This window comes from Lepidochelys kempii, chromosome 7 (assembly GCF_965140265.1).
Source record: "Lepidochelys kempii isolate rLepKem1 chromosome 7, rLepKem1.hap2, whole genome shotgun sequence".
In the NCBI taxonomy this organism is placed as follows: domain Eukaryota; kingdom Metazoa; phylum Chordata; order Testudines; family Cheloniidae; genus Lepidochelys; species Lepidochelys kempii.
The window spans coordinates 117,444,767-117,471,193 of record NC_133262.1 but is presented as its reverse complement, the minus strand read 5'-3'; the positions used below and the strand labels follow the sequence as shown (position 1 = coordinate 117,471,193).

Genomic DNA, 26,427 nt, shown 5'->3' with positions numbered 1-26,427 from the left:
GAATATTTTCTTTTGAGATAACTGCTGCCTTTTCTTTCTATAGACTGTTTTTCTTCCCATCATCACTAACTACCTCAGAGAGAGACAAGGTCCAGTCAGCGTTGAATTAGGGATTGAAAGGATGAATGAGTCACTTAAGTCTTATATGTGGATCCTCAATTTATGAGAGGTCAATGTGAAAAGAAATAGCTTGGGCCAAATTCATCACTCATTCAGTGGAGTTACACCAAAGATTAATGTGGCCCCTTGATGCTGACTCCCTCTTTGTCCTGCGGTGAGTTATTTCATGTTTCTGCCTCAGTTTCTCCATCTGTAAATTGGGCAGAATAATAATTCCATACCTCACAAGTTATTGTGAGGATTAGTTACTTAAAGGTTGTAAATGCTTTGAAGGTGAAACATACTGAATAAGAGTGAAAGCATAGTCATTAATACAGTAATTACAAATCCTAATAGTATGCTCTACTCCCTTTTCCCCAGGGATCAGGAAGCATTGTACAAACTCTATTGTACTGTATAAAGGTCCAGGCCTCTAGCTCTTACTCATACGAGTTGTCCCTTTAAAACCACTGTGTGTGTATGTGTGTAAGGAGTGTGGTTTCAGGCCTAGTACTGTACAAAAAAATAGCTGGGTTAATCACTGTAGCAGCAGTTGACACAATGCTGCAGTCACCAGAGCTCCAAGCTCCTCCTTTACAGTCATAAAGGAATCTTGGTTTAATGGGGTTGGCACAGAGTCTCGGTCGTCATGGAACTCCAACCAGAGTCCCTGTATCAAAACACGGGGAGCAGGAGGTGATTTGATATGAAGTCAGTTGGGGTGGTCAAGTAGTCAAAATCAGAAAAGGCTCAGGAAATGATTATCCACCTCTGGGCAGTAAGCCATTCCTTCCACACTTTCCCCTAAACACACCTAATTGTGTTCCAAATGATTTACTTGTGCATTGTAAAGCCTCCAGGAATGCCTCTTTTAATAACCCCTTTGCTATTGGCTCTTCAGTCCACTTATCTGTTGCTGGTGCTCCCTGAGAATCCACTGAAACTGTTTATTTGGATCCATTGTAGCCCATGGAAGGTTAGAGTGAAGCGTGGACCAGTTACACCTTGTACCACTCAGTATCTATATTATATTATATATAGATACTATACTATATGCAAAACCTCAATACATCATGCACAGGATGGTACATAAAGCAGGAAAACTATTCTACATTGCAATAAAAATTCAAAAATCCATTGCAAGAGGTTTCAGGTATTGCTATAGTTTGGAAGAAAGTGTTACTTAAAAATTTATGAATGCCCAACCATATTTTAAGGGGGCAAATTCAGAGCTAACGCTGGCTTATCTTACTCACCCGAGCAGATCCCTTGTCTTCAGTGGGACAGCTCAGATGAGTAAGGCAACTGGACTGGCTCTAAGGTAGTGCTGGGTACAGTGTGTTTTTTTTTCTTTCTTCTCTGCCTGCTAAGGAATGAATTCTGCTCCCATTAGAATTAGTGTGAGTAGTAGGTGTAAATCTGATGGCATAATTTGGCCCTTAGATACATGGATGCCACAGTGATTGGGCTTGATATAAGAACTCAAGTACATTGTGTGCAAAATTGCTTGCTGAAAATAGTCCGGGTTCTTTCTGCACTTATAATGCCAAATGACCTTCTCTTTATCTGCCAGCCTAGACTTGTTTTTAGACAGTGGATCAATCAATGTATTCCTAAGAGTGGTGTAAAATTCACATTTCAGTGGCCAGAGAACTAGACCCTCCATTGGCCCATCCCACCAGGGACATGATCTCAGGACTTTTGATGTGTCATTCCATCTACCTAAAAAGATAGCTGATCCCATCAGAGCCACCCAGACCTGTCTGGAATATCTAGCAGCTAATCTATCCACAGAAAAGATGAACCTCTCCCCTGCTGGTGCATTACAGCATGAGGCTTCAGTTGTGCTTTCCCTTTAAGGATGGAAAGAGGCACATTGTTGTTTATCTATATTTCAGTAGTGCCTATCAACTCCAATCAAGGATCAGGGCTGAAGAGTGCAAAGCATGGCAGGACTAGTAATAAAGATAAAACTGTACCTGAGTCCAGAGAGAGTACAATCTAGGTGTCAGAACAAAAACAAGACAAATGGGGGTGGAGGGGTTAAGTGAATGAGGTGGTCATAAAAATAATTTATCATAAAAGCAGAGGTCAGTTTGCCACATGCTTTACCTGTGCCAGACAGAAGTGGGTTTTGGGGCATCACAACAGAGGTAAGTTTCAAGGAGTGATTTAAAACATACTGAGGTTGCAGCTTTACCAATACTGCAGGGGAGTTTCCCCCATGTGCAGGAGTGTTAGAGGGAGAAGTGGACAGGTGGGCAATTGAAGCTGCCCTCTCTGGCAGAGTGAAGGCAGAGATTGGTATCTCAATAAGCTAGTAGATATAGGTTGGGTGGGGGAAAATGTGGAAGGCTTTGAAAGCAGAACGAATGAGGGAACACACAGTGTGGGGTGAGGTGGTCAGTGCAAAGAGCTGGGAAGCTGAATGTAATAACAACATTTGGAATGGACCTGAGGGGAGGAAAGCAGCTGGTTCCAAGGCTAAATAAGGGATTGCAGTAGTTAAGGGGAACAGGACAAAGGCCTGAACAAGAGCCTTGGCAGTCCATACAGGCAAGGCTAAGTCTGAGAAATGTTACGCAGGACGAAGGGGCAAGACTTGGATGTGTGGGTAAAGGGCCATTTCCAAGATGACACCTGAGTAACTGGGAGGATGGTGGTGTTCTCCATGGAGAGGGAGGGATGGAGAAGGAAAGTCCTGGGGGGATGTGGATCAAAATCTCAGTGTTTGTCTCTGTTGAACTTAAGTTCCCAGCTGGCCATTCACAAAGACGTCAGCTGTATCACGATTTGAGACAACACAGTTTCAGAGTTGACATGACAACCAACATTTGTGGGCTCCTCTTCTGTTTTTTGGAGACAACCCCTGGGTCCAAGTAAGTTTTGAACTGTACACAAATCACACAAACCAAGAACAATTTAAGGTTTCATGTACAACTACAATGGGATGAAAATTCCAGTAATGTAGCCCAGCATCAAATTCATCTGTGCCACAAACAGTATTGGATGGCTGAACGTGTCAGTATGAGGAGGGGGGTACTTTGAAACTATTTCTTAGGGGCAATTATTTCTCATACACCTCGCAATTAAACAGAGGAAAGACTAATTACTCTTGCAGGACAACTCAATTCACTGCAGGTGTGCTACTAACTCAGGCTTGTATGAAACATAATGAAAGCAAACCACTCGGAGTTTCATGTCAATCACCTACCTCGGGCTAGTAGACTCGGCCAGATGCCAGGACTACTCACTCAAGTGAGGACTAATCTCATGAGTAAGGGCTGCAGGAACAGACCCCATCAACATTACAAGCAAAAAATCCAAAAGGCCCATGGGTTTAGGTGAAAAAGACCTGTCCATTCACCTCTGGGGCTGCAGTTCAAGTTCACCCAGCATTGAGAGGATAATCATTTGCATTACATTAACACTCTCCACTGTGTGCATTGTAACAATTTGGAGTATGGGGGTGATCTTTCTCTGCTCTTCAAAATGCCCAGGAATGAGTCATGATGGAGAATGAATTACCTGTCACTCACTGAAAAGAAGTTTCCTCCAGACAATGGGCTGAGGTCAGTGTTGTGGCAGAGTAGAGGACAGCTGATGGATCGTGGGGGGGAAGGCAAACTTAATTTTCCAGGGCTTTATGTGCTTGTAAGTTATTTTTGAAAGCACTGACATTCCTACGGTGAGAGAAGAATGTAAATCACATGCGCTAGAGTGAAATGCTTTTGTGGAAGTTACAGATCGTCTCGTGACATAGGACCAGACAGGGTGTAAAGTTGCGCCCACTTCTGCCCAGGCTGCATTTGCACCAGAGAGAAAAGAAAATGAAAATACTCCTATATCATTTTGAATGAGTCATTGGGAACTGTATCTGATCTAAAGCCCACTGAAATCAACAAAGACTTCATTGAGTTTTGGATCAGGCTGTCAAAACCCATTATTGCATGAAGTTCTAAAAATCCCCCAAATTCCCTTTAAATTCTTTAGTAAAACTTTGCTTTTCTTTTTTAGGTGGAATCAGAAAAAAAGCTTGCAAAAGAAGTTTCCTGATCTCACCAAGTATCCCAGGTGAAGAGACTGATTCACTTTACCCAGAAATGCCCATGAGTGACATTTTGAGCATTAAAGAAAAGAGAAAATAGAATTGATGTGAGCTTGTAGGGTCCTAAAAAAGTAAGGATACAAGAAACCACAAAGGAAAACCATGGTGTGCCAATAAAATAAAGTTTCAGGAGTATCAGGTAACAGAACAGTTGTTCTGTCATCTATAGATGAAATTCACTGCTGTGCAGAGGGCTTATACACCACTTAAGTCATATTTTGAGGGCTTAAGCAGGATTGAATTGGCCTGTGTTGGCCCTCTGTACAGTATTACTCAAGTCTTGCCTACACCGGGAATTTCAGCCACTGATGTAACTGCATGAGGGAAACCCCCAAGTGTCAATAAGGAAACCTGTGATTAGTCCTCGTGAATTTATTCCTGCCTGCTACCAGGATAAATTCCATCAGTGCAAATCCTGCCTTCCTTTGTTGACACTTGTGTGTTGGCACAAGTGGAAATGAGCCACATTAGTGGGTGGCAATCGATTGCTGGATTTGGGGCAAAGTTCCAGTGTAGATAGGGCTTAAGGTGTATGTGTTAATGAGCAACTTTCAATGGCAAATTTCCAAAGGGATCTTTAAAATCCCACAATCTTCTGCCAAATGGCTGCCTGTGCAAAATGTGGGGGTTCAGCTTTAGAGGCCAAGTTGGAAATGTATCTTTAAAGGTTTTGGAAGAAATTGAATACCTTTTAGAAGAAAAGTAAATGATAATAGTGCTGCTCTTTTATGTGTTCCTGACTAGAGGTGGAAAACATTTGGATTTTATCTGTGCTTTTTTGAAAAAAGAGAAGACAGCACTGGTGTAAACTTGTACAAACATTACCTCTCTATACCTTTTATTAACTCTAAATAAATCATAGATTTACTGTTTGTTCCTACCTTATGTTCAGCAGCCTTTCCATATTAACAAGGGAAAGAGCTGATTTAGAATGTCTTTTTTCCATAAGTAAACCACTACAGCAGGGGTAATGTTAGTAGAACAGACAGTGTCATCAAGATTTAATGTGGGCTGCGTTGCACAGACTTAAAGGGCCAGCTTGGTCCTGAGTATCTTGGAAATTCCCACTCTCTCTATGTACCACTATGACTCTAGACATCAGTTGTGGCACTGCTGATAATAATAGTCTCTAGGTTTGAATGCCTGGGGCCCATGGACAGGATGCCCTCCGTGGAAGCCCCTTGACTCTGGAATACATTTCCTCCACTGGTCTGTCAGAGCCCAAGTCTGTTGTCATTTAAGGCACAGTGTAAGTTTCATCTGCTCCTGGTCCCATTATAATCAATAGGCATTTTGCCATCAACTTCACTAGAGTCATGATTTGGCCCTCAATGTCTTGCGGGAAGGGGGGTGATTATTAAGACCCCAATCCGGCAATCCACTCTGTGCTAGTGGATCCCTGCGTCTGTATGGACCCACACTGAGATCAAATGGGACTTCATGTGTGCACAGGGGTCTCCTAAACATGCAGCAACAGGCACGTTAAGGGCCATAGTCTGGAAGTTCTATGAGCCAGAGCATCACTTGACATCCATGTTCAGTACAGGGGTAAGCACAACTGGATGTCAGCAAAAGATGATGCTAACAATGAAGGACGTGGCATGGAGGTTGAGACCCAGATCCTCAAAGGTACTGAGCGGCCTAGCTGCGATGAAATCAATGGGATTTGAGGATCCAGGCCTGAGTTCATTTAGTGTGACATTGCCAATGAACACTGTGTCTAGACAGTAAGTTTTTGTATACATACTCAGAACCTCTTGTTGGAAACAGAAACATAAAATAAATACATTGATCAATTTGGAAATGGAAAGGCAGCAGCTACAGTGTAAACAAGTCCCAGAAAATAAATTATTATCCTGGCTATTGTTCTTAGCAAACAATAACAATGCTTTCAACCTGCCGTAGAGTCAGCGGAGGTCACTTCCCTCCACTTTCTGTACTGAAGTGGTATGGGCCACATATGCAGGGTCTCCTACATGCACAGATCAGTTCTTTGGGGTAGGGAGCATCAGTGGGGTCCTGGTGTATGACTAGATGCTCTTGCAATACACATAATAATGGGAGCATGATCAGGTCATGCACTTAAAGGTCAAGGGAATTTCTGAGCCCTTTAGCAGTCACCACACGTCTGTCACAAATTGATATTGGTAAATCATCAGAGTGATGTTTATTCCAAAATAATAGTAGCAGTAATAATATTCTATCACTATATTAATACTAATTCATAGAAAAACATGGAAATAGATGTCACAGCAACCCAAACCAATTCTTTTTTTCATCTTAATATTATCATTATTGCATGGAGTGAAATGTCTGCCATTGACAGATGGTCATTGTAATTATCACTAGAAAAACAGGTTCATCCTTTCAAAAGGGCAGCAACAGACTTTTAAAGGCAGGTGAAATTTTAAAAAAGGATTAGAATGGGATTATTCCTAAGAGAGAGAGAACAGGTGCATCAAAGATCCTCTGCTGAGAGAAAATCCACAGTCATTTTTAATTACATACTTTAAAATATTCCCTTCAAAATCTGCGATTTGTGTTTCATACCAGCAATTTACACCCAAGATGGCATCAGTGAGGATCAGGAAGTTAGAACAAAGTGAATATTCCTAAATGGAATACTTTGCATGCTTGCTTTCATTCTTTGAATGAAAAATACTACCAAGGTCTGGAAGCTAAGAGTGGGGGGAGCTTTCTACTATTCCAGCTAGAAAACACGCTCATGTCTAGCCCAAGCCTTTCTATTTTTTTACAGAGTTCAGACAGCAGTGCTGCTGCCTGGCCCTCCATGAAGAAATGATTTTAAAAAATACAAATGTTTGTTCTGAATGTTAGTACCCAGTGAACAAATACCACCACATCTATCGCTGCCATTGCACTGAATAGAGCTTTATATGCAGCAATGCACGTATTTGTTGAACTGGATTAAAAACATCTGTGGTACAACTACAGATGCTGGGAAAGATCCTCAGGTGGAGTTAGGACAGTTTACCCCAGCCACTGACCTGGTCCAATATTTTTGCTCAAATTGATGGCTTTGTTTTCAGTCGCTATACATGATTATGCACTAGGATATGAAAAAACAAAATCACAGAACAGTAAAGCATGCCATTCAAAATCAATATAGGCACACAATAATCCTTGGGTTTCTGGATCTCATGGTGTTCGCTAGCAACATATTGTCCTGTACTATTAGACTTTCTAAACTGTCTAGAGTTAGAACAAAGACACTTCATGATGTTGTTTTATTTATTGTGACTCTCCCCTGGAAACTTAACACTTACCTGATATGTTCTGAAAATATTGAGCTTGGTTCTCTTTCCATTTACGCTGCTGAAATTGGGCGCAACCAATTTTAATTGATGTTCAGAGGCGTAAAACTGGCCTCGCTGAGAGGAGAGACAGGCCCTCTGATCTCAGTCTGTGATCTTCAGGAGCACGCTCCCCTCTGTTGCACAACACAGAGGGAAACAGATGGCACAAGTTGTTGCTCAAAGGGACCCGGAACTTCCAGCACAGATAAGTAATGCTGAAGCAATATGCTTTCTGAACAAGATATGTTCCAGTTAGGCAGCAGATCAAATGCTCTGTCAACACAGTATTGCCAGCTCTTGTGATCGTATTGTGGGTCTCACAATATTGGGTGTTTTTCTGAACATACCAGCTGCTGGAGTCAAGAGAAGCAAATTTCAGCTTTCATTTTAGAAAGAAAGAAGTTTCTAGCCCTCATGGCTGTGGAGAAAGACTTGAAAACAGGGTCCTTGTGAAAGCTCAGAAACTAAAAGGCAAATAAAAAGAGCCCAACATTTATTATTTTTTAAAATGTCATGATTTTTAAGTCAATCTTGTGATTTTGGGGTCCTGACTTCTGATTTTTAAATACATGGCATTAGCAATGCTGCAACACTTCATGCCTTAACAATTTTTTGCGTCTGTGTTTAGTGTTTATGTCCTCTCACTACAGTATCTTTTCCCTGGGCTTGTCTCTTTCTGCTTTCTTGCACAGTGCCCCCATGCATGTAACACACTCCTGATGTCAGTGTGCTATATGCCTACTTCTTCCTCCTCCAGATCATTCTCCCCACGTGCTCCTTCTGTGAGACTTCCCAGAATTACTCCAATGGTTCAAACATATATGTATTTTTTTTATTCTTCAGTCCTTCTATGTCAGGGTGCCCCAAAATCTTGACCATTCAGCCCCATTTTTATCAAAGCAGATGGGCTCAGGCCCCACTTCCCCATGTCCTGAGCACACAGTTTTCCTACAGGTCAGCTGTTAATGAAGCACTAGACAACTAAGGTATATCTGGCTGTAGAAGACTTACCTGCACAGGTCCCACAAGGCTGGATGAGCTTGTCTCTATGCTGAGTTTAGCCAGGTGTGGAGAGACTGAGCCAAACTGGAGCTGGAGGGTGACCAAGAAATCCCTCCCCCAGGGGAGCAGGGTTCCGTTGGGGGGCACATGCTGGGGAGGGTGGCTGAATGGGATTATAAGAACAGGCCTTTAAGGGGAGCTGCCTCATCCCCAGCTCATCCCACTATTTGGTCATTTCCCCATGCCCCCAGTCTGTTCCCCTTGAAGACCCCATCCCCACCACTGGGTTTTCTCTGCCTGAGTGGCCATCCCTGCATTCATGGCCCCTGTTGGCAAGGTCCCATGGTTACCCATCGCTACTGCCATTACTCACCCACCACACATGCTGGGTAGTATCAGCACCACAGCGATGCCTCCAATGTCCAGGCAGAGTCCCTGCAGTGGAATCCCTGCTCACTCTCTGCACCCTGGCTGGGTGTCAAGGAGAGACTGCAAGTGGAGCCAGGACAGGTGCACAGGGGGTCCAAAATCCTAAGCAGCCATTGGCACTTTCTTCTTTTCGAGGTAGTAAATACAAAGGACAAAGAAGAGTTCTGGGTCCTTGCAGACACTGCCCACAGTTTGAGAAAAACCTGCTCTATATAATGAATGTGTCTGATCCCCCATGGAGGTCTGGGCCCCTCCGACGGTGGCCTGGGGCCAGCTCGTCCCCCTGCAGAGGCCTGCCCCTCCCCCACAGGGGGGCTGCGTAGGGCCCCAGAATAGCTAGGGACAGCCCTGCCCGGGTGTCATCTTTGACTCAAACCTCTCTCTAGATCCTCACATGCAGACTGGGTCTAAATCTTACGGTTTCTTCCTGCATAGCATGAATGATAATTGGGAATAATTTAAGAGCATCCTATTAGATACCCAAAAAGGCCAAATCCCACAACTGAGGAAGAAGGCCATTCTGGTTAAAAGCTGATCAGGTTTAGAGGGGAAGTGAAGCAGCTACAAAAAATATAACAAAAGGAAGAAGGGAGAAGTTGCTAGTCATGAACATAAATCAGAAATTGCATGAAATTGATAAGGGAAGCAAAGGAACACAAGAAGAAATCTATGGCTAGCAGAGATAAGGACAATAAAAGGGAGGTTTTAAAATACATTAGGAAAAAAAACAATCCTGACAATGGTATTGGTCCACTATTAGATGGAAATGGTAGAATTATTAATAATCCAGAAAATGCAAAAGTGTTCAATAAATATTTCTGTTCTGCACTTGGGGGAAAAACAGATTATTTAGTCTCATCATATAGTGATGGTAATACTCTTTCCATTACATGAGTATCTCTGGAACATGTTAAACAGAAGCTACTAAAGTTAGACATGTTTAAATCAGAGGTCCAGATAACTTGCATCCAACAGTTTTTAAAGAGTTGGTTTAAGAGCTTTGTAGACCATTAATCTTGATTTTCAATAAGTCTTGGAGCACTGGGGAAGCTCCAGAAGACTGGATGAAAGGTAATGTTATGCCAATTTTTAAAAAGGATAAACAGGATGACTCAGCTAATTAGAGGTCTGTCAGCCTGACATTGATCTCAGGGAAGATAATGGAGCAGCTAATAAGGGACTTGATTAGTAAAGAATTAAAGGAGGGTAATTGATGCATCATTGTTTCCTTGTGGCCCCCTGTCTGTCTGTATCCACATTTTTGTCTTACACTTAGATTGGGAAAAAGAAAAGGAGGACTTGTGGCACCTTAGAGACTAACCAATTTATTTGAGCATGAGCTTTCGTGAGCTACAGAGACTGTCTTTTTGTTCTGTGTTTGTACAGCACCTAGCACAATGGGACCCAGGTCCATCCTATTGTAATACAAATAATAAATAGTAGTAACAAAGTTGGGTAAATATTATGCATAAATTTATAGAAATAAGAGATGGGCGAGATCTATGAGATCACAGATCTACTGCCTGCTGCCGTCGCACAACCTTCATTGTATATACTATTCTCTAGTACTTTGTCCACTTGTATATGGCCCTTCAATGACACTGTAGTGTTCTACGTAACCATTACTATGTAGTAATAGCAAATCTTTTAAAAACTAACTCCCTTAGTCTCTCAGCAAGGTACTTAAACATATGTCTAACTTTAAGCACATTACTTCAATGGAACTACTGGCTTGTGTAAAGTTAGGCACGTTCTTAAGTACCTTGCCTAATCAGAGCCTAAATTATCAGGGTACAGATTACGGTTAAACTGGATAGCTCTACAGCTGTCAGTAGTGCCACTGGGTGCATAAGTATTTGAATGATTCTGTCATGGGTTGAGGCTGATCTTGGCTACTGAGCACCTAAAAAGCAGGCCTTAAATTGGACACCCAAAACCAGAGGCACCCAAGATCACTAATCGCTTTGAAAACGTAGGCCAAGCTGTTCTAGTGTGCTTCTGTACAACCCTTTCCCCCAACCCTTTCCCCCACTTAACAAATGTGGTGCTCTCAATTTAGTCTCTAGGTGATGTTTGTCTACACAACCTCACATAAAACAGTGTGAGAGTATCAGAGGTATCAATGGAAGAAAGAAGGGAGCTGCCACATGCACACTGCCTATCTATTCTATACTTTGATCAATTTCACAAACAATTTTTTCAGATTGCCTCAAGATTAAAAATAGTAAAATGGAGAGGGCACACATGGAAACATTGTTCTAAAGCTAAGAATCATTTTGTTTATAACGCACACCCTAACATGCTTCACACTATTCTAACATTCTTCTCGCTATAAATTATTATCACAACATGCTTCTCACTGTAAATTATTATTAATCTTTAGTTTTATTGCAATAGCACGAAGAAGCCACTGACGGATTGGGGCCATATTGTGCTAGTCACCATACAAACACCACTAGAGTGCAGGCAGCTCTGGGATGGAAAATACACAGTTGGTATGTAGCATAGTAACAGGACACTGGAGGTGCCAGCTGAGACCAGAGTACCAGTGTGCTGAACACTGTATGAAGACATAGTAAGAGTCAGTCCCTGCCCCAAAAGACAAGACAAAGGTGGTAACCTTTAGTATCCATACAAAGAGCAGAAGCAACTGGGTGGGTCTGTTTTTTGTAGGTTTCATCAGAATGTATAAAGTGCTGTATATAGCTGGCCCAGTAGGGAAAATATTTCCTCTCTTTATTATAATTGTATGAGATGGTAGCTGAAAATCTCAGAGGTTTATATAGTGAAACTTTTTCACTGGGCAGAAAAAACAACTTTGCAGTTGAAAGGTGAACCCAGAATATGTAGGACTGAGAAAAAGCACGAGGCAGTAGTTTTTAATCTTCCATAGTCAAACTACAAGGTATTCTAAATTCACTCCATCCAACATCTTCCCCCCCCCCCCCCAAGCGTGATTAACATTGTGTAGTCTAGCCTGAATTTACAGGGCCTGATGATGTACTTACTATCTGCCCAAGCAAAATTGCTATGAACTTAAACGGCGAGTGAAGAGCAGTTCAAATTAAAATAAAATCAAGTCACTCTTTTCATTCCCCTTTATTGTTTAGAACTCAACTAGCACTAGGACCACACCGGAGTCTCAAAGTCAGGAGGTCCCTTGATTCATTCAATCTCTCTCTCTCTCTCTCTCTCTCTCTCACACACACACACACACACAAACTGCAACAAGGACAGTGGAACAAGAGAAGTCGGGGAAAGAGCTTTAAATTTTAAAGTTTGAATTTCCAAAAGCAATGGGGAAACGTGGCCGGCCGAGGAAAGAACTGAAATGCGAGGGTGATGTTTTGGATTCTTCTTTAGATCAGCAGCAAGAAATGCCAGCAGCAGCAATGTCCAGGTGCCCATTCAGTGATATTTTCAACAGTAGTGGGGACTCCATGGAAAAGATCAACACTTTCCTGCAGAATGTGCAGATCTTGCTAGAAGCAGCCAGCTACTTGGAGAAAATCGAGAAGGAGAATAAAAGTAAGTTTTGGTTTGGTTCCCTTCCCCCTTCTGTTTTTCCTTAAAGAGGAAAAGAGCAGGAATGTTTGATGACAACAGAAAATGCGTATGAAGATGTAACAAAGAGAGAAAGCTACTTGGGCTCTGACTGCCAGACGAGACTAAACTGTTAGTTTCATGACAACCAGACAGTGATATTCGGAGGGGCCGGGGGCCAGCCATTAAAAAAATGCACCAAGTTTCTTAATTTAAAATCATGTGTTTAGGCTAAAGTTAATTTGTTTGTTTGTTTTTAAGAGACCCAAGAACACTGGCCCTCAATATTTTGTGTATGTGTGTCTATATAGAGGGAGAGAGAGAGACGCATGTTTTCATCCCAACCATAGTCCAATAAATACAAAGACAAGTGTAAAATGCATCAAAAATGGACTAAACTAGGCTTTGAACGGGGGGGGGGGGAGCAGTTTGAAGCAAACTTTATGATCAAGCAGGGAACCAAATTATAAACAGTTCGAGAGCTTAATTAAATATCTTGTGCATATTTCGACTCTCCCCTAAAGCTAAGCGAACGCTTTTATTTTCCTTTTCCAGATTTTTTAAAGCAGTCTGAACCGAATAACAAATTACTGGGGGGGGGGGGGTAATTATATGTAGTAAGGGATTTCCACCGCCACCACCTTGGGTAGTGTACTCGTCAGCAAAAAATAAATAATCCAGAACGATTCATACGTTTGCAACGTCTCTGAGCACAACCAATAGACAATAACAGCAGGAAATAAATAGCCTAGCTGGTGTTTAATCTAGCCTCACAACACTGAAGGTCAGCGAAGGAAGAAAATAAATGATCAGATGCACCGTGTCAGCCTCCGCAATAAAAAACACCCCCCCCCCCAAAGTCCTAATTCAAACCTAGCTCCCTGCCGAATTAAGTTGTTGATCTGTATTTAAGGGGGGGGGATTGTTTGGCTCGAGGAAATGTTCCTTAGATAAAGTATCCCCGTCCCCCCAGAAAAAATTATCTTTGTATGTTTCAATTGCAATTATATCAGCCAAGCCTTTGTTGATCGCAGACTCTTTTATAGGGAGTGGGGGAAGTGTGTGTGTAAATAGAGAATTGTTTCCTAAAGGATGGTGTAATAGGGCTTTTTAAAAAAAGGGGCTAATACCTCGGAATCAATGGAAGCTTGATGCTGGAATCAGTCAATGGAATCAATGTTAACTAATGCCTTGGCATCAATGGAAGTAGTTCGGGGGGGGGGAAGGGGTCCACATACAAAATCAGTTTCGTCTCCCAAAACAAGGGGTCTTATACTGATCCAGGGCCGTTTCCCCAGTTTAGGGGAGTCACCAAAGTGGGGAAGAATAGTGTAGTTAACTGAGTGACACGTCCTTGTTTTTCTTTCTCTCTCCCCTACGCATGGGGACAGTCACGTAGGCAAGAAGCAAAACTAGCCAAGTAGCCAGTAGAAAAATGTGCGAGGTGGATGTCACTATAAAGGACTTGGCTAGAGCGAGGTTAATCACTTTATTGGTCACCTCATTTCATTAGCGCAGGTGGTAGTGCAAGTAACTAGAATAACTGGATCAGACCTGCCTCCCAATCTCTGAATCAGGGCAAATTGCCTGCAGTTCTCTACAACAACACACACTAAATATCCACCCAGACACTTATTTTTGACCCTGTTTTAGTTATTCCTCTTTCTTCATTTTGTTATGACTGTCAGAGAGTAATGGGAGAGGCACAGACTGAAGAAGGATCAATAGATTTGTGTAACTAGGATTCAGAAATATGGACTTGAGACACAATTGAAGCCACAGAATTCCCCTCTGATGATAGTCTTTCTCTGGTCTCTATCTCTCTCTCTGGCATGAGACCATGCAAAATATTGTTACAGCCGCTGTCTGCTGAGAGATCTGGTGCATCTCCTGAAGGGCTATAGGAATTATCTAGTATTATGCATTTGAAATATTAAATGTTAAACTGCAGCCAACAGATCCCACCTCCATCCCTAACACCTCTCTGGAGGGGGAGAAGGTATCTCTGCAGATAAAGCCTGCATTAAAGAATTAAATGTATTCTGCATGCTATGGGGAATTGGCTTGCTTAACATCCTAATATGCAGCTAACAGTTTGCAAAAAGTACTTCTTTTAAAACAGTCAGGAGCCATTCTTTTTAAAGGGAACATTATCAAATTAATATTTTTTAAAAATACACACAAAAATCCTGTCTGTATTTACAACTGCAATCAGTACATATGATTGAAGAAAACCCAAAGCAACTACCCTTTGTGTGTCAATAATGCCTCAGATGATGAAAAGAGAGTGAATTGTTTCCTTTACATTTTTTTCTGCTGCTGTTTCACTCTTTGCGCTGTCTACTTAGTTTGGACAATAAAACGAGGCTGGCCAGTTTCACTGTTTGTTCCTGATGCACTAGTCCAGTGCAGCGAATGTTTGGGGTTGCAGGACTCCCAGGGAAATGTTTACATCTACACCAAAGTCTATGATCATTGAAACATATGTGTATATTTTTTCTAAGTTGGGTGACAATATTTCTATGCAGGAGGCTTTATTATTTTTTAACAAGACATAAATATTGGACCTCAACTACTTGACTGTGTCCCTTCTTGTCCTACCCCTCTTCCAAAGTTTCTTTTGAGGGCGAGGCCACAATCCATTCTACTGCCGCTGCCCCAGGTGCACTCTGTCTCCCAGCCTGAATTACAGCCTGCTCCCATCATCAGTTGATCCTAGGCTCCTCCTTCCAATCGGAGCCACATGGTTTCCACATGGAGACAAACTCCTCATCTGACTGGACTTGACCGAACTTAACAGGCGTGGTTCTGGCGGGCCTCTCTGCCAATGGGAAGCGCCTGTGTCCCCCTTGACGTCACGCGTTGCTGAGCCTGGAGTTTAGTGGGTGGCACCAGCAGCAGAGCAGGGTACTTGCTGGGAGTTGTAGTCAGATGATGTCATAGTCCCTGCTTAAAGTGGCAGGGACAACGCTGGACATTGTATTGCTCGCTAAGTTAAAGTGGGTTTTGTTATAACAAGGGAACGATAGGTGCCTGCCAAGGTGTATCCCAGTCCCATCCTGTTCTGTGCAGCGGATTAGGACCGTCAAGATCTTTATGTTAGTATAAAACAGGTGACGAAATGCTGCCTTTTGTGGTACAGCTGGCCTGCGTCCTTTTATGCCGCTTGTGCAACAGATCATGTTTATGCACCGTGTGCGTGCAAATGGTTCTTCCTCAAATGCACGATGCTCTTGTACTTCCGTTAGATGCATTTTATGGAGAGGGGAGAGTGAACTAGTTAAGATTTTTTGGAGAGAGAGAAAAACAGAGCACCCATCTGGTGGGATTCTTTTCCTGTCTTGTCAAACATGATCAGGAGCGCCATTTAGGGAGGGCGGAGGGGGCAGTTGCCCCACCCTCCCCCTAAATTTCATACATTTGCGTGAAGTTTACTGCAGGAGGGAAGATGCCGCCCCCATGCGCTGTCTGCAGCAGCTGCCCCCTTCAGCTGCTGCTGGCCAAGCTGCTCTGACCAGGAGCCTGCCTCCTGATCCCTGTGTAGAGTCCCCGTCCCCCTCCCCTGTACTTAGTCTCCAATGAGCTGGGCTGGGGGGATAGGGAGCCTGTCTGCGTTGGTCGGTGCCTCGGGCCCAGGAGTGGGTGTTGGGGGGAAGGGGGCTGCTGTACTGAACAAGCTTTCTCCTGCCTGAGAACTCAGCTTAAAGAGACAGTGCGCTGACACATAAACAATCTCCCTCATGCATTCCCCCCCCCCTTCACATACACAGTCTCTCTGACACACCCCCAACACATACACATAGGTGGTGGTGTTGTTACTTGGTACTACCTGTCAAAATGCGCAATGTAATTGTATTCTTTCAAAGTTCGTTAGAGATTACAGTACTGTTATTTTTCTGACTGGTCTGTCCGTTTCATAATTTTATTTCCATCTTATGCTTAAATTTAATTCTTTGAATAGTGAGTTCTAAAATGCCTGACCTGTCCTGGATGGAGTAATTATCATTATTACTTTTATTACCATATTGTGCTTTGTTGCTCATTTATTTAAAATGGTACAGTCAAATAACAGTATCCTTCTAGAATGTAAATTTAGCTTGTACTCACCTTAGCAGTGCCAGTTTTAAAAAAATCATCTAGTAAACATAACTTTAGACACCGTGCAGATGGTTGCTTATTTTCAAATTTGTATATGTAGTTATATCTGTAAAATAACTTAAAATAATTCCACAAAAATAAACGTGGTTCCAAGTCTGATACTAATAGTAATGATGGAATTAAATGTTAGTGAGTCACATACATGGTTGTGATTGGTAAACATACATGCCAAAATAATAAATAAATTTCCGATCTTAATAAAAGAGGAAAAAAACATAATAACTTAATTTTAATATAAGTAAATATGTTTTTAGTGGAATGAAAAACAATTGATTAAAACAGAGTATATAATGGCAGTAACACAGAGTGTGTCTGTTAGAGAAAGTAAGCAGATTTTATTTATCTCTACTAAAGGTAATATACAAAGTATCAAACTTAGGTTTCTGATATCTGCAGCAATGCCCCAAAACTGATACCTCAAGGCTTGGGAATATCTTGCTTTATTATCTCCTGATTGTTCTAAACTTACATATGGATTTAAAATATGGCTTTAATTGGTGTTTGTATATATTTTCCTTTCCTTATATAGGAATTAGATACAATGCTCCTGTCAGTTAATTTCTAAGTTATCATCAGCAAAAAACCTAGTTTTGGGGTGTCTAAGTAGCCCTTGGAATCATGGTTAAAGTTGCCCGTCCCCCCGCAACGGTGCACCTGGACACGATCATCACTTTAAGAATCAAAACTAAAGTGTCCCACCTCTTTACGAAATGCTTGCAGCACTTTGCTGTGCTTTCTGTTTGTTTTAATTTTGTGAAGCCCATTACAATGTTTGTGAATGGCACTATACAAATTAATTACCGTATATCTTCGTTGAGAAGGCTGCTCTTATTAGCAGTCACTGTCATTGAGCAGCTGCACATTTGCCATGCAGTTTTTAATATAGGATGCCATTGTTTAGTAGGCAGAGCTTTATCCATACAAGCTGCAAAAGAAAGTGATCATGTTTCAGAGAAGCTGCCTTTCTGTCAAAGCCACAGAGGGCATTAATTGAAAGCTACAGCTTCTAAGTGCTAAAATATGGTTTTGCTAATAATAAATGAAAGAACAAAGTGCATATTCATATTTTAAATAGCTAAAATCACTTATTTCTTTACGTCAATAATTATTTTGCAATATGTCTCTACAAATGACAAGACATCTGAATATATAAACAATCTAGATATCGAGTAGAGAAAACCTACATAGTACCTTGCAAAAAACTATTTCCTTATGTAAAAAACCCTGACGATGACTATTATGGGAATCAAATCTACTACTGCTGTTTTTTAAAAAATAATAACAAAATCTAGGATCTATCTTAAAGGGACACTGTCAAAATTATATATTTTTAAAACAGAGATTTCCTTACCCTTGTGGCTCATAACACCTAGTGGTTGGGGTGTTTTTTATTTTCCCCTCCTCCCTCCCCCCCCATTTTTATAATTCTTACCAATTTCCTTGTTTAGTTTCTGCATTTCACTCAGCTGGGAACATGAAAATAGACAGGTCAGTTTCACTCTCTCAAGCACCATCTTGACACAAAACTGGAGGACTTAGGTTTGAGGAACCTGATGGGGAATATTTATATCCAGACAAAAAACAAACACAAACCAACCGAAGGAAAAAACCCTCTGTTTTCATTGAAATTTGCCATAATATTAATAATCATGAAAATATTTCTACTACTAGTGGCAGGTTTTGCAAAAACTTTCAATTTTTTATATTTAGACTATCTAAATTTCAGGCCTAAACTCCCTTTCAACAAATGGTTCATTATTCAAAAAACTGCAACAACCCTGTGCTGTATTCTATTTGCAGTTCAAAATACGACTGTCATAAAACAGATGGATTGTGCAGTTAGTGTGTTGCTCTCAAACAAAGAAAAAGGCTATCTGAATTAGGAGACGATCTCTCAGCATTACAGACCCTAGTATACTAACGGTGTAGAGGGAAGAGATGTATCTAAAAGTATATTCTCAGTCTTATTGGACAGAGATTTATGGTCTCAGCTCAGATTATTGTACCAAAATGATCCTATGCCCTTTAGCCGGCCAAAGCAGGAACTATTACTCTGTGTACCCTTTGCTGACCAGATGACAAAGGCATTGGTGATGTCTGCTCATGTATCTTCACAGGCTAAACGCACCAACCAGCAATAGGATAGGTGAAAAGAGCAGAAAGTGTGATGCTAATGATGGCTATTGCAGCAAAATTCAAGGTAATAAACATCAACATGTCTCCCCTTCCCTGCATTGTGCTGATGTCACTGGACCTCTCCCACTCTTTTTGATCAGATTGTTATTATTTAATGGTTATATTATGCTAGCCTTTAAAGGACAACCAGGTACAGCCCTGTTGTGTTAGGTGCTGTATAAACATATAGAGTGACAGTCCCTGCCCCAAAGAGGCTACCCACTAAAAGATAAGGCATAGCAGATAGATGAGACAAACAAACAGACTGGAGTGAGTGAAGGAGATGGGATAACAAAAAATAATAGGAATTCTTAGCCAGCCAGGAGCAGCAATCACAACTCACCTCCTGCCTAGCTGTTATCAAGTGGCAGTTTTCTCTATGCATTACTGCAGAGGTGCATTTTGAGGAGTGCATGAAGGAGGGTAAGGTGGTGGCTTTATGGATTTTGCTGGGAATTTTCCTCATGTGGATGGGAAGAAAGCGTGATGGTGCTTGTGGGAGAGGTGGAGAGGCAGGTGATGGAGGCTGGCATCATGGGCAGAGTGAAGGGCAGGAGTTAACCTCACAATTAAGATTACCGGGCAGATAAGAGAAGACTAAACTGTGAAGGGCTCTGAAAGTAATAAGACAAGGACAAGAAGTTTGTGTCTGCAGTGGAAGAAGGGAAGCCAATGGAGGGAGTTTAATAGAAGGTAGTATAGTCGGAGCACCGAGTCAGGAAGATGACCTCAGCAGTAGCAAGATCAAGTTTGCCAGCTATTCTTCTCTGTCAACATATGTTCCCTGCCTGACATACCAAGCTAATTGATGCTTAACTAATCATTACACAGATTTAAAACACTGTCACAAACTTTCTTCACAGGGGATTAATAATTCAAGGGTATGGAGCCTTTCACCTGTAGGGCAGGTTGGTAGTGTGCTAGCAGTTCACTGGCCTATGAGAAATGAGTTGATGGTTTCTCTGCAGTTCCCCCTAGACATGTTTATAATCGCGGACACCATCACCATGGTGATTAATAGCAGAGGAGTCAAGGATCGAATGGGCCACGTGGAGACTGTACTGCCTGTTTATTCCTATTGATGATCCTTCTAGGTCAGAGATGAGGTGTCCATGGAGCACTATAGAGATGTTGGCATCACCACTACCTGAGTTGCACATGTTCTTGGGCTAACCAGAGAGCTCCACAGTCCAGAACCTGTCACCAGCATTAAAATCCCTTACAGTGGTTAAATTCACTTTACCTTATCAAAGTTCTTAATGCTCCACAAAACAATGTGCACAAGGCAGCCATGTCTGGGTGTGCTATTGCTTCATTAGAAAGATCTGTTTCTCCATTTAATACACTGTATTAGAGCTAGTGAATATAATTGAGCTGTTATTTTTCCAACTGGGCTTCGGGAAATGAGTTGCACTGCTGACTGGCTGTTTGGCATAGTTCTCGCTACACCACCACCAAAACCTCAGGGCCAACACATCTCGGTATGGGTTTCAAGATGACCTGTTCCTATGAAGTGAGCTGTAGCTCACGAAAGCTTATGCTCAAATAAATTGGTTAGTCTCTAAAGTGCCACAAGTACTCCTTTTCTTTTTGTTCCTATCCCAGAAAATTAACCCTGGTTTGAAAGGGGCAAAAACCTCCTGTGAAAAATGCCAATGGCTATTTTTAGAAATCAGAGGTCTCCTGAGGGCAATCCTGTTGGCATACTGTAAACTCTGGAATTCTACGTTAAAGACAGTGACAACTGGAAATAAATTGCAGCATCCAAAAGTGGCTGAAAGACTGAGGCAATAACTCCTCTGGATTGTGGAATAAAAAGACTGTTAGAAGGATGTAGAGTAAATTAAAATGATCTGTGTTAAACAACATGGGCCCAGCTCTGCACTAGCATGTACACATGGGACTCTTCCTGATGTCAATAGGAGCCGCACAAGCATGCAATGACCTCATTTGATGTAATATCCACATATGTAATAGGTACAGAACACAGTATGTACCATGCTTATTACACAAATGGCCACCTGTTGCCCAGCTCCTTTTCAAAGGCTTGAGTGCAAATGAACAATTTCTTGGGACACTAATGTCCTTGTTTGGATGCCTAGCAGAGGTATTCATTCATGAGACAGTTGACTTTATCCTCTGGCAGAAAATAACTACAACTTACTAGAAGCCTGGCTTTCAGTTGCTAGCTATGTTTAGTGACCTTGCATGCTAGGAGTGGCTAACAGGTGACCTCAGAATTGTCCCTAGCTATTGAACAGTAATTTCTAAGGTAGAAGAAAACTGATCCCTGAAGGTGAGTCAACAGCATCCTTTCAATGCAACTTCTTCCATTGGCTGTTACTCTTTTTACCATACAGAGGTAACGATGCAATATGTATTGCCAAGCTGTACTTAGCAAAGATAGAATTTTTAATTTCACTGTGTGCACAACTCCCATTGAATCAATGAGAGCTTTACATATGGATCAACGGCAGTGAATGTGGTCTTAGAGGTTAAAGCAGGAGCGGGCAAACCTTTTGGACTGAGGGCCAAAATTGTATAGAGGGCCGGTTAGGGGAGGCTGTATCTCTCCAAACAGCCAGGAGTGGCCTGGCTCCCCGCCTCCTATCCGACCCCCCTGCTTCTTGCCCCCTGATGGCTCCCCTGGGACTCCTGCCCCATCTACACCCCCTGCTCCCTTACAACCCCCGCATCCCCCTGACTGCCCCCTGCTGCCCCATCCAATCCCCTGTTTCATTCCTGACTGCCCCCCCCCCCGGAACCCCTGCCCCATCCAACCCTCTTGTTCCCCGCCCTCTGACTGCCCCAACCCCTAAACACACCCCCGAACTCCCCTGCCCTCTATCCAATCCTCCCTGCCCCCTGACCACGCTGTCTGGAGCACCGGTGGCTGGCGACGCTTCAGCTGCGCCGCCCAGAGCACCAGGTCAGGCTGCGGCTCTGCAGCCCCGCCGCCCAGAGCATTGTGCCAGCAGCATGGCATGCTGAGGCTGCGGGGGAGGGGCCGGAGGCTAGCCTCCCAGGCCAGGAGCTCAGGAGCCAGGCAGGAGGGTCCCACGAACCAGATGTGGCCCACGGGCTGTAGTTTGCCCACGTCTGACTTAAAGCAATATAGTCAATGGAGTAGTACAGAGCTCTTCTTCCAGCCAGCTAGCAAGGAAGCTCCATCCATTCCTCCCAGATTTTGATCTGGCCACAGTGATTTATGCATTGGTCACCTCCAGGTTGGATTACTGTGCCTCACTCTGTCTGGGCCTCGTAACAAAGCTCACAAGGAGGCTACAGCAGGAGAAATACAATAGGGCACTCAAAGATAAAATCCTAAACCAAGAAGACCACTGCAAATTGATCATACTTCTCAAGGGTAAAGCACTTTGAGAACCTCTGAAGAAATGCCCTATTTACCCATATTCAGAGAGGTTAGCTTTCTTGCATCTTACGTTAGGCTTTCTCTTCTTGGATTTAACATCCTTTTTTAAGCAAGATCCTGCTCTTACCTAGCTTTGCAGTAGGATCAATCAAGGCACAAGACAATCAAGTGACTTGACCGAAGTCATGGATTCATCTTGGATTAGAATAACCTGTGGAGGAGTGCAAGTCTGAAAGCAAAGCAAAGTATCATTCTCCAATCTACTCGAAAGTGGCAGCTGAAAAGTCTATCTGGCTTTCGTTTTTTTCTTGCTGACCTGCTGTGAGATGTCCTATTGACGCTTTGGCCTGGATCCTCAAAGGTATTTCGGCTCCTAACTTCCACAGAAATCAACCTTTGAGGAGCTGAGCCTTTCTGCCTTTTCCAGTCAAGCTGTACAGAATTAGATTTCATGTTTAGGTCCAACAGCGTTATTTTTTAACTCTTTACAACTTTAGCCTGTTGGAGGGACAGTGTATCACAAGTAGTGTAACCCAGAGGAGACTCAATCCTCTTTTGAGATGGGGTTCAAAAAGATCTGGTATAGGTGAAGGTGTTTGTGTCATACCTTGCAAGAGAATGTTCAAGAGTGGAAACACAAATCATATTTTAAGGGCACCGTAAGTCTTTTATTGAATGCACTGCAACAACTAGAGGGATGCAGGTGGCAGGCTGTGCTTGGAAAGTCCTCCAGTCAAGTGAGAGAAATTCTGCCTCATGCAGTGTTTAAAACTATCAATAAAAGAGTGGTGACTTTGTAGTTCCGGTCCTCAGTGGCATGCAGGAGAATTGGATGTTAGTCCTCCTAGCCTCTTGTTCTGCAGGCCACCAAGAGCTGTAAGTGCTACAGAGCTAAGCCCCTCAAACATTCTGTGTTCAAGCCCTACTGATCACTGGTCACCCCTCTGGATCTTGTCCACTCCTCCTTGATCACAAGGGTGGTGGTTCTAATATAATGCTTGAAAGGCAGGATTAAAAATTGCAGAAGATTGTTAGGAGCTTCAAATATTGCTCCTTTGCCCCTGCAGAATATGTATTGTTAAAATACAAAGAAATAGTTGTTGTATGTCAGCTGTGGCAAACGAGATATGTACATATATAATATTGCCATTTCTGTGGTCTTTCTGGAGATTGCAATAACTATTGGGAGAGAAGGGGTTAATAAAATAAAAAAATATTCAGGGCAGGGATGGAACACCAATTGATTTTAACCGAAAAATTATAGCCCATGTTTAAGATTTATTTCAGGTTTGCAAAGTACTGTATTTTCTAGGGCCTGGGGTCTGGTGGTTAGAGCCAGGAATCGGGTATCACGGTTCATGAGTGTGGATGAGTGTGTGACCTTGAGTAAATCATGTAATCCTTCCGTGCCTCAGTTTACCCATCTGTAAAATGGGGAGAAGAAAATCTAAAGCCATGGGATCTTGTGAAGCTTAATTAATTATTTATTGTAAAGCCCTAAGAGATTCCCTCATGAAAGGTTCTAGATTAGTTCAAAGTATTAAGTATTATTACTATAAACCACATCTATTCCACTTAGTTAAAATAGTAAGGCAGCATTTCAGATATAAATATTAACTGATTCCTGCACTGCAGATTTCTTCTTGGATTCAAATTGTTGCTAAGGAGGAGGGAAAGGCCATCAGGGAGAAGAACAAATCCATTATTAAGGCTGGAAATGGAGGGCTGCCGAAGTGCCATTTAATAAAATGTAAAAAGCCCCTTTCTAAAGGGTGAAGCTGCAGAACACAATGAAAATGAATCACAGCTGACAGAGGAGATGCCAAGCAGCAAGCACTTACAACTAGAAAACTGTACTTAGAGATCATCCTGAGCCACTAAATGAAATGATCTCACTGTCCCCTAAAATAACCCTTTCCTCTTCCGCTCCCCAGCTTTGCAAGTTATTGCTTGACTACATTTTAATTTGACTTTGGATTTTTAGTTGGCATCAATGTATATGACATCAAGCAGCCCTAACCCTCTCAAGGAAGCTGCCTCATGTCATTCATTTCCCACCCACATTTGTCTCCATCTCGTACAAATCTGGCATTTTGCAGACTGACCCTACCCACAGTAAGCCTTGAGATGACAGCTGAAATACTCTTCAAATGCTGCTGTAACACAGCTTGCATACTTCTCGAATGCTCCTCATTCTGAAGGATGTCCTGTGTTTTTAGCCCCAAATTTACCTTTACCGTGCACAGACCTTCTGTGGTCTTTCTCTCAGGTTAATTTAAATTATTAGCATTAGAAATACTGACTCATGACACTGAGTCTATAGTCAATGTTCAGGTCCAAGAACTGATCCCACATAGCTCTATGTACAATCTCCCCCGCAATTGTTTGATCACACTACTGCACTCTTTTGTTTCTCTTATTTTGTCTTTGCTCCCACTTTGTGGAATGTGCATTTCAGGTAATTGAGAGAGAAGTTTGTGTCCACACATGCCACAGCACTCTCTTTGCAACCCACTGCTGGCTCCCTCATTTTAATCCAACTGTAAGTCCCACCTTGGGCAAGCTGAAAAGCTGCTCAGAGTGAATAATGATAAAGGCCCAAGTCCTGCAATCAGACCATTGTAGGACAACTCCTGCATTTGTGTGGAACCCTAATGAATTTTGCATGGATATAGGAATTCAGATTAATCGAACAGATTTCAGGATCAGGGCCACAGAAGGTGAAACTGGGCATTATTTGTTTCTTAAGGGTCCTACCAGCAACGAGCTGAAGTGGTGATCAGAGGAGCTCTGAGGGCACTAAACCAATGCAAAATGGTATGGGGAAAATTCTCCTAGAAATGTTTAGACAACCAAGAATCAAGATGCTGAATTATTTGATACAGTGAGACACTTTTTAAAAAAATAGTAATATTGTTTAAAAACTCCTTAATTTGTTTTTAAAATCTTATCTAACCACCCCGCCCCCATTTATATCTTAGCACTATATGCAAATTTGGTCATGCAGTAGAGGGTCATGTAATAAATAGAGTTAGATCATTGAGGTCATAAGCTTGTGAGGTCGACGATGTAATCACCTGATGTAGGGACCCTATAAATATTGAATTAATACTATATTTGACCTGAGGCAAAAGGCTATTTCAAAGTCATTTAACAGTGACACAAAGAGCCTTTTCCCCTTTAGATTTTGCTAGATTTATTTGGAGGTTATAGATTTAGAAAGGAGCAATATAATAAGCAAAAAGTGGCATTCCCTAGCTCAGGAAGGTTGACGGGTGAAAAACATTTTGCTAACTCTCATGATATTCGCTGTTTTTGTTATAGCCCCAGCTCCTGGAGTCAAGCAATGATGTGAGAATCTCAGCTTTCATTTAAAAAATGAAAGGCCTCCCAGTTGTGGAGGAAAGCTTGAAAATGTGACCTCAAAAAGCAGAAGACTAATAAAAAGAATCAAAATTTGTCTTATTTTAAAAATCTGTGAAATGGCAAAAGAGCCAAATGAGGGTAAAGAAACTAAACCCACATTATTTCACATTCTCTCATCTTCATTGTTGACAACTTTTTTTTAATTTTTATTGAGAGTCTTGGGATGTTTTGTTTAAAGAGCCTGCTCCTGGAGATAATTCATTAGGTGACAATCTCAGCTTTCATTTTAAAAAATAAGTTTCTAGCCCCCATGGTTGCGGAGAAATGCTTGAAAATTTAACTTAGATGCATCCTAAATGCTCAGAAATCAGAAAGCAAATAAGCCAAGTTAAAAACAACAACATGATTTTTACGCCATTCTAATGGGGAGGGGGTCAAACTGATGACTTTTGGACATTTGGGGTTGGCAATACTGCATCTGCTCTGTGCCATGTCTTTCATTTTGGGTCTTTGTCCAACTTCTAAGGCTGGCGTTACACATTGTCATTAGCAAGTTTCAAGCTCCCCCACAGTAACCTTAAAAGATGCTGGCAAAGTTTCAAGTCCTGCACACTTACCATGATCGTTTGTCACTGTTTACAAAAAAGGGAACACTAAAATATATATATTTTAAGGGCACTGAGAATAATAGAGAATGGGCTGCAGAGCCTGTGCACCAGTGACTCTCTCCATGGTTTAACACTGCTATTACTTAGCATATGTATAGTGCTTCAAATGAACAAAACACTGTAATAGCATTATGTAGTGCTACTTTGCTCTTCTGTGTCACCTTTTACATGTTGATCTCAAAGCACTTT

At 42.0% G+C, this 26,427-nt stretch overlaps 1 protein-coding gene across 1 annotated transcript in view; it reads left to right on the top strand.

The window, feature by feature from the left end:
• Positions 1–12,182: 12,182 nt before the first annotated feature.
• Positions 12,183–26,427, top strand: part of MXI1 (MAX interactor 1, dimerization protein) — a 90,171-nt gene continuing 75,926 nt past the window's right edge. The window contains exon 1 of the mRNA XM_073354398.1: positions 12,183–12,483. Coding sequence (XP_073210499.1) covers positions 12,252–12,483 — 232 coding nt within the window. The 5' untranslated portion in view covers positions 12,183–12,251. The remainder of the gene's footprint in view (positions 12,484–26,427) is intronic.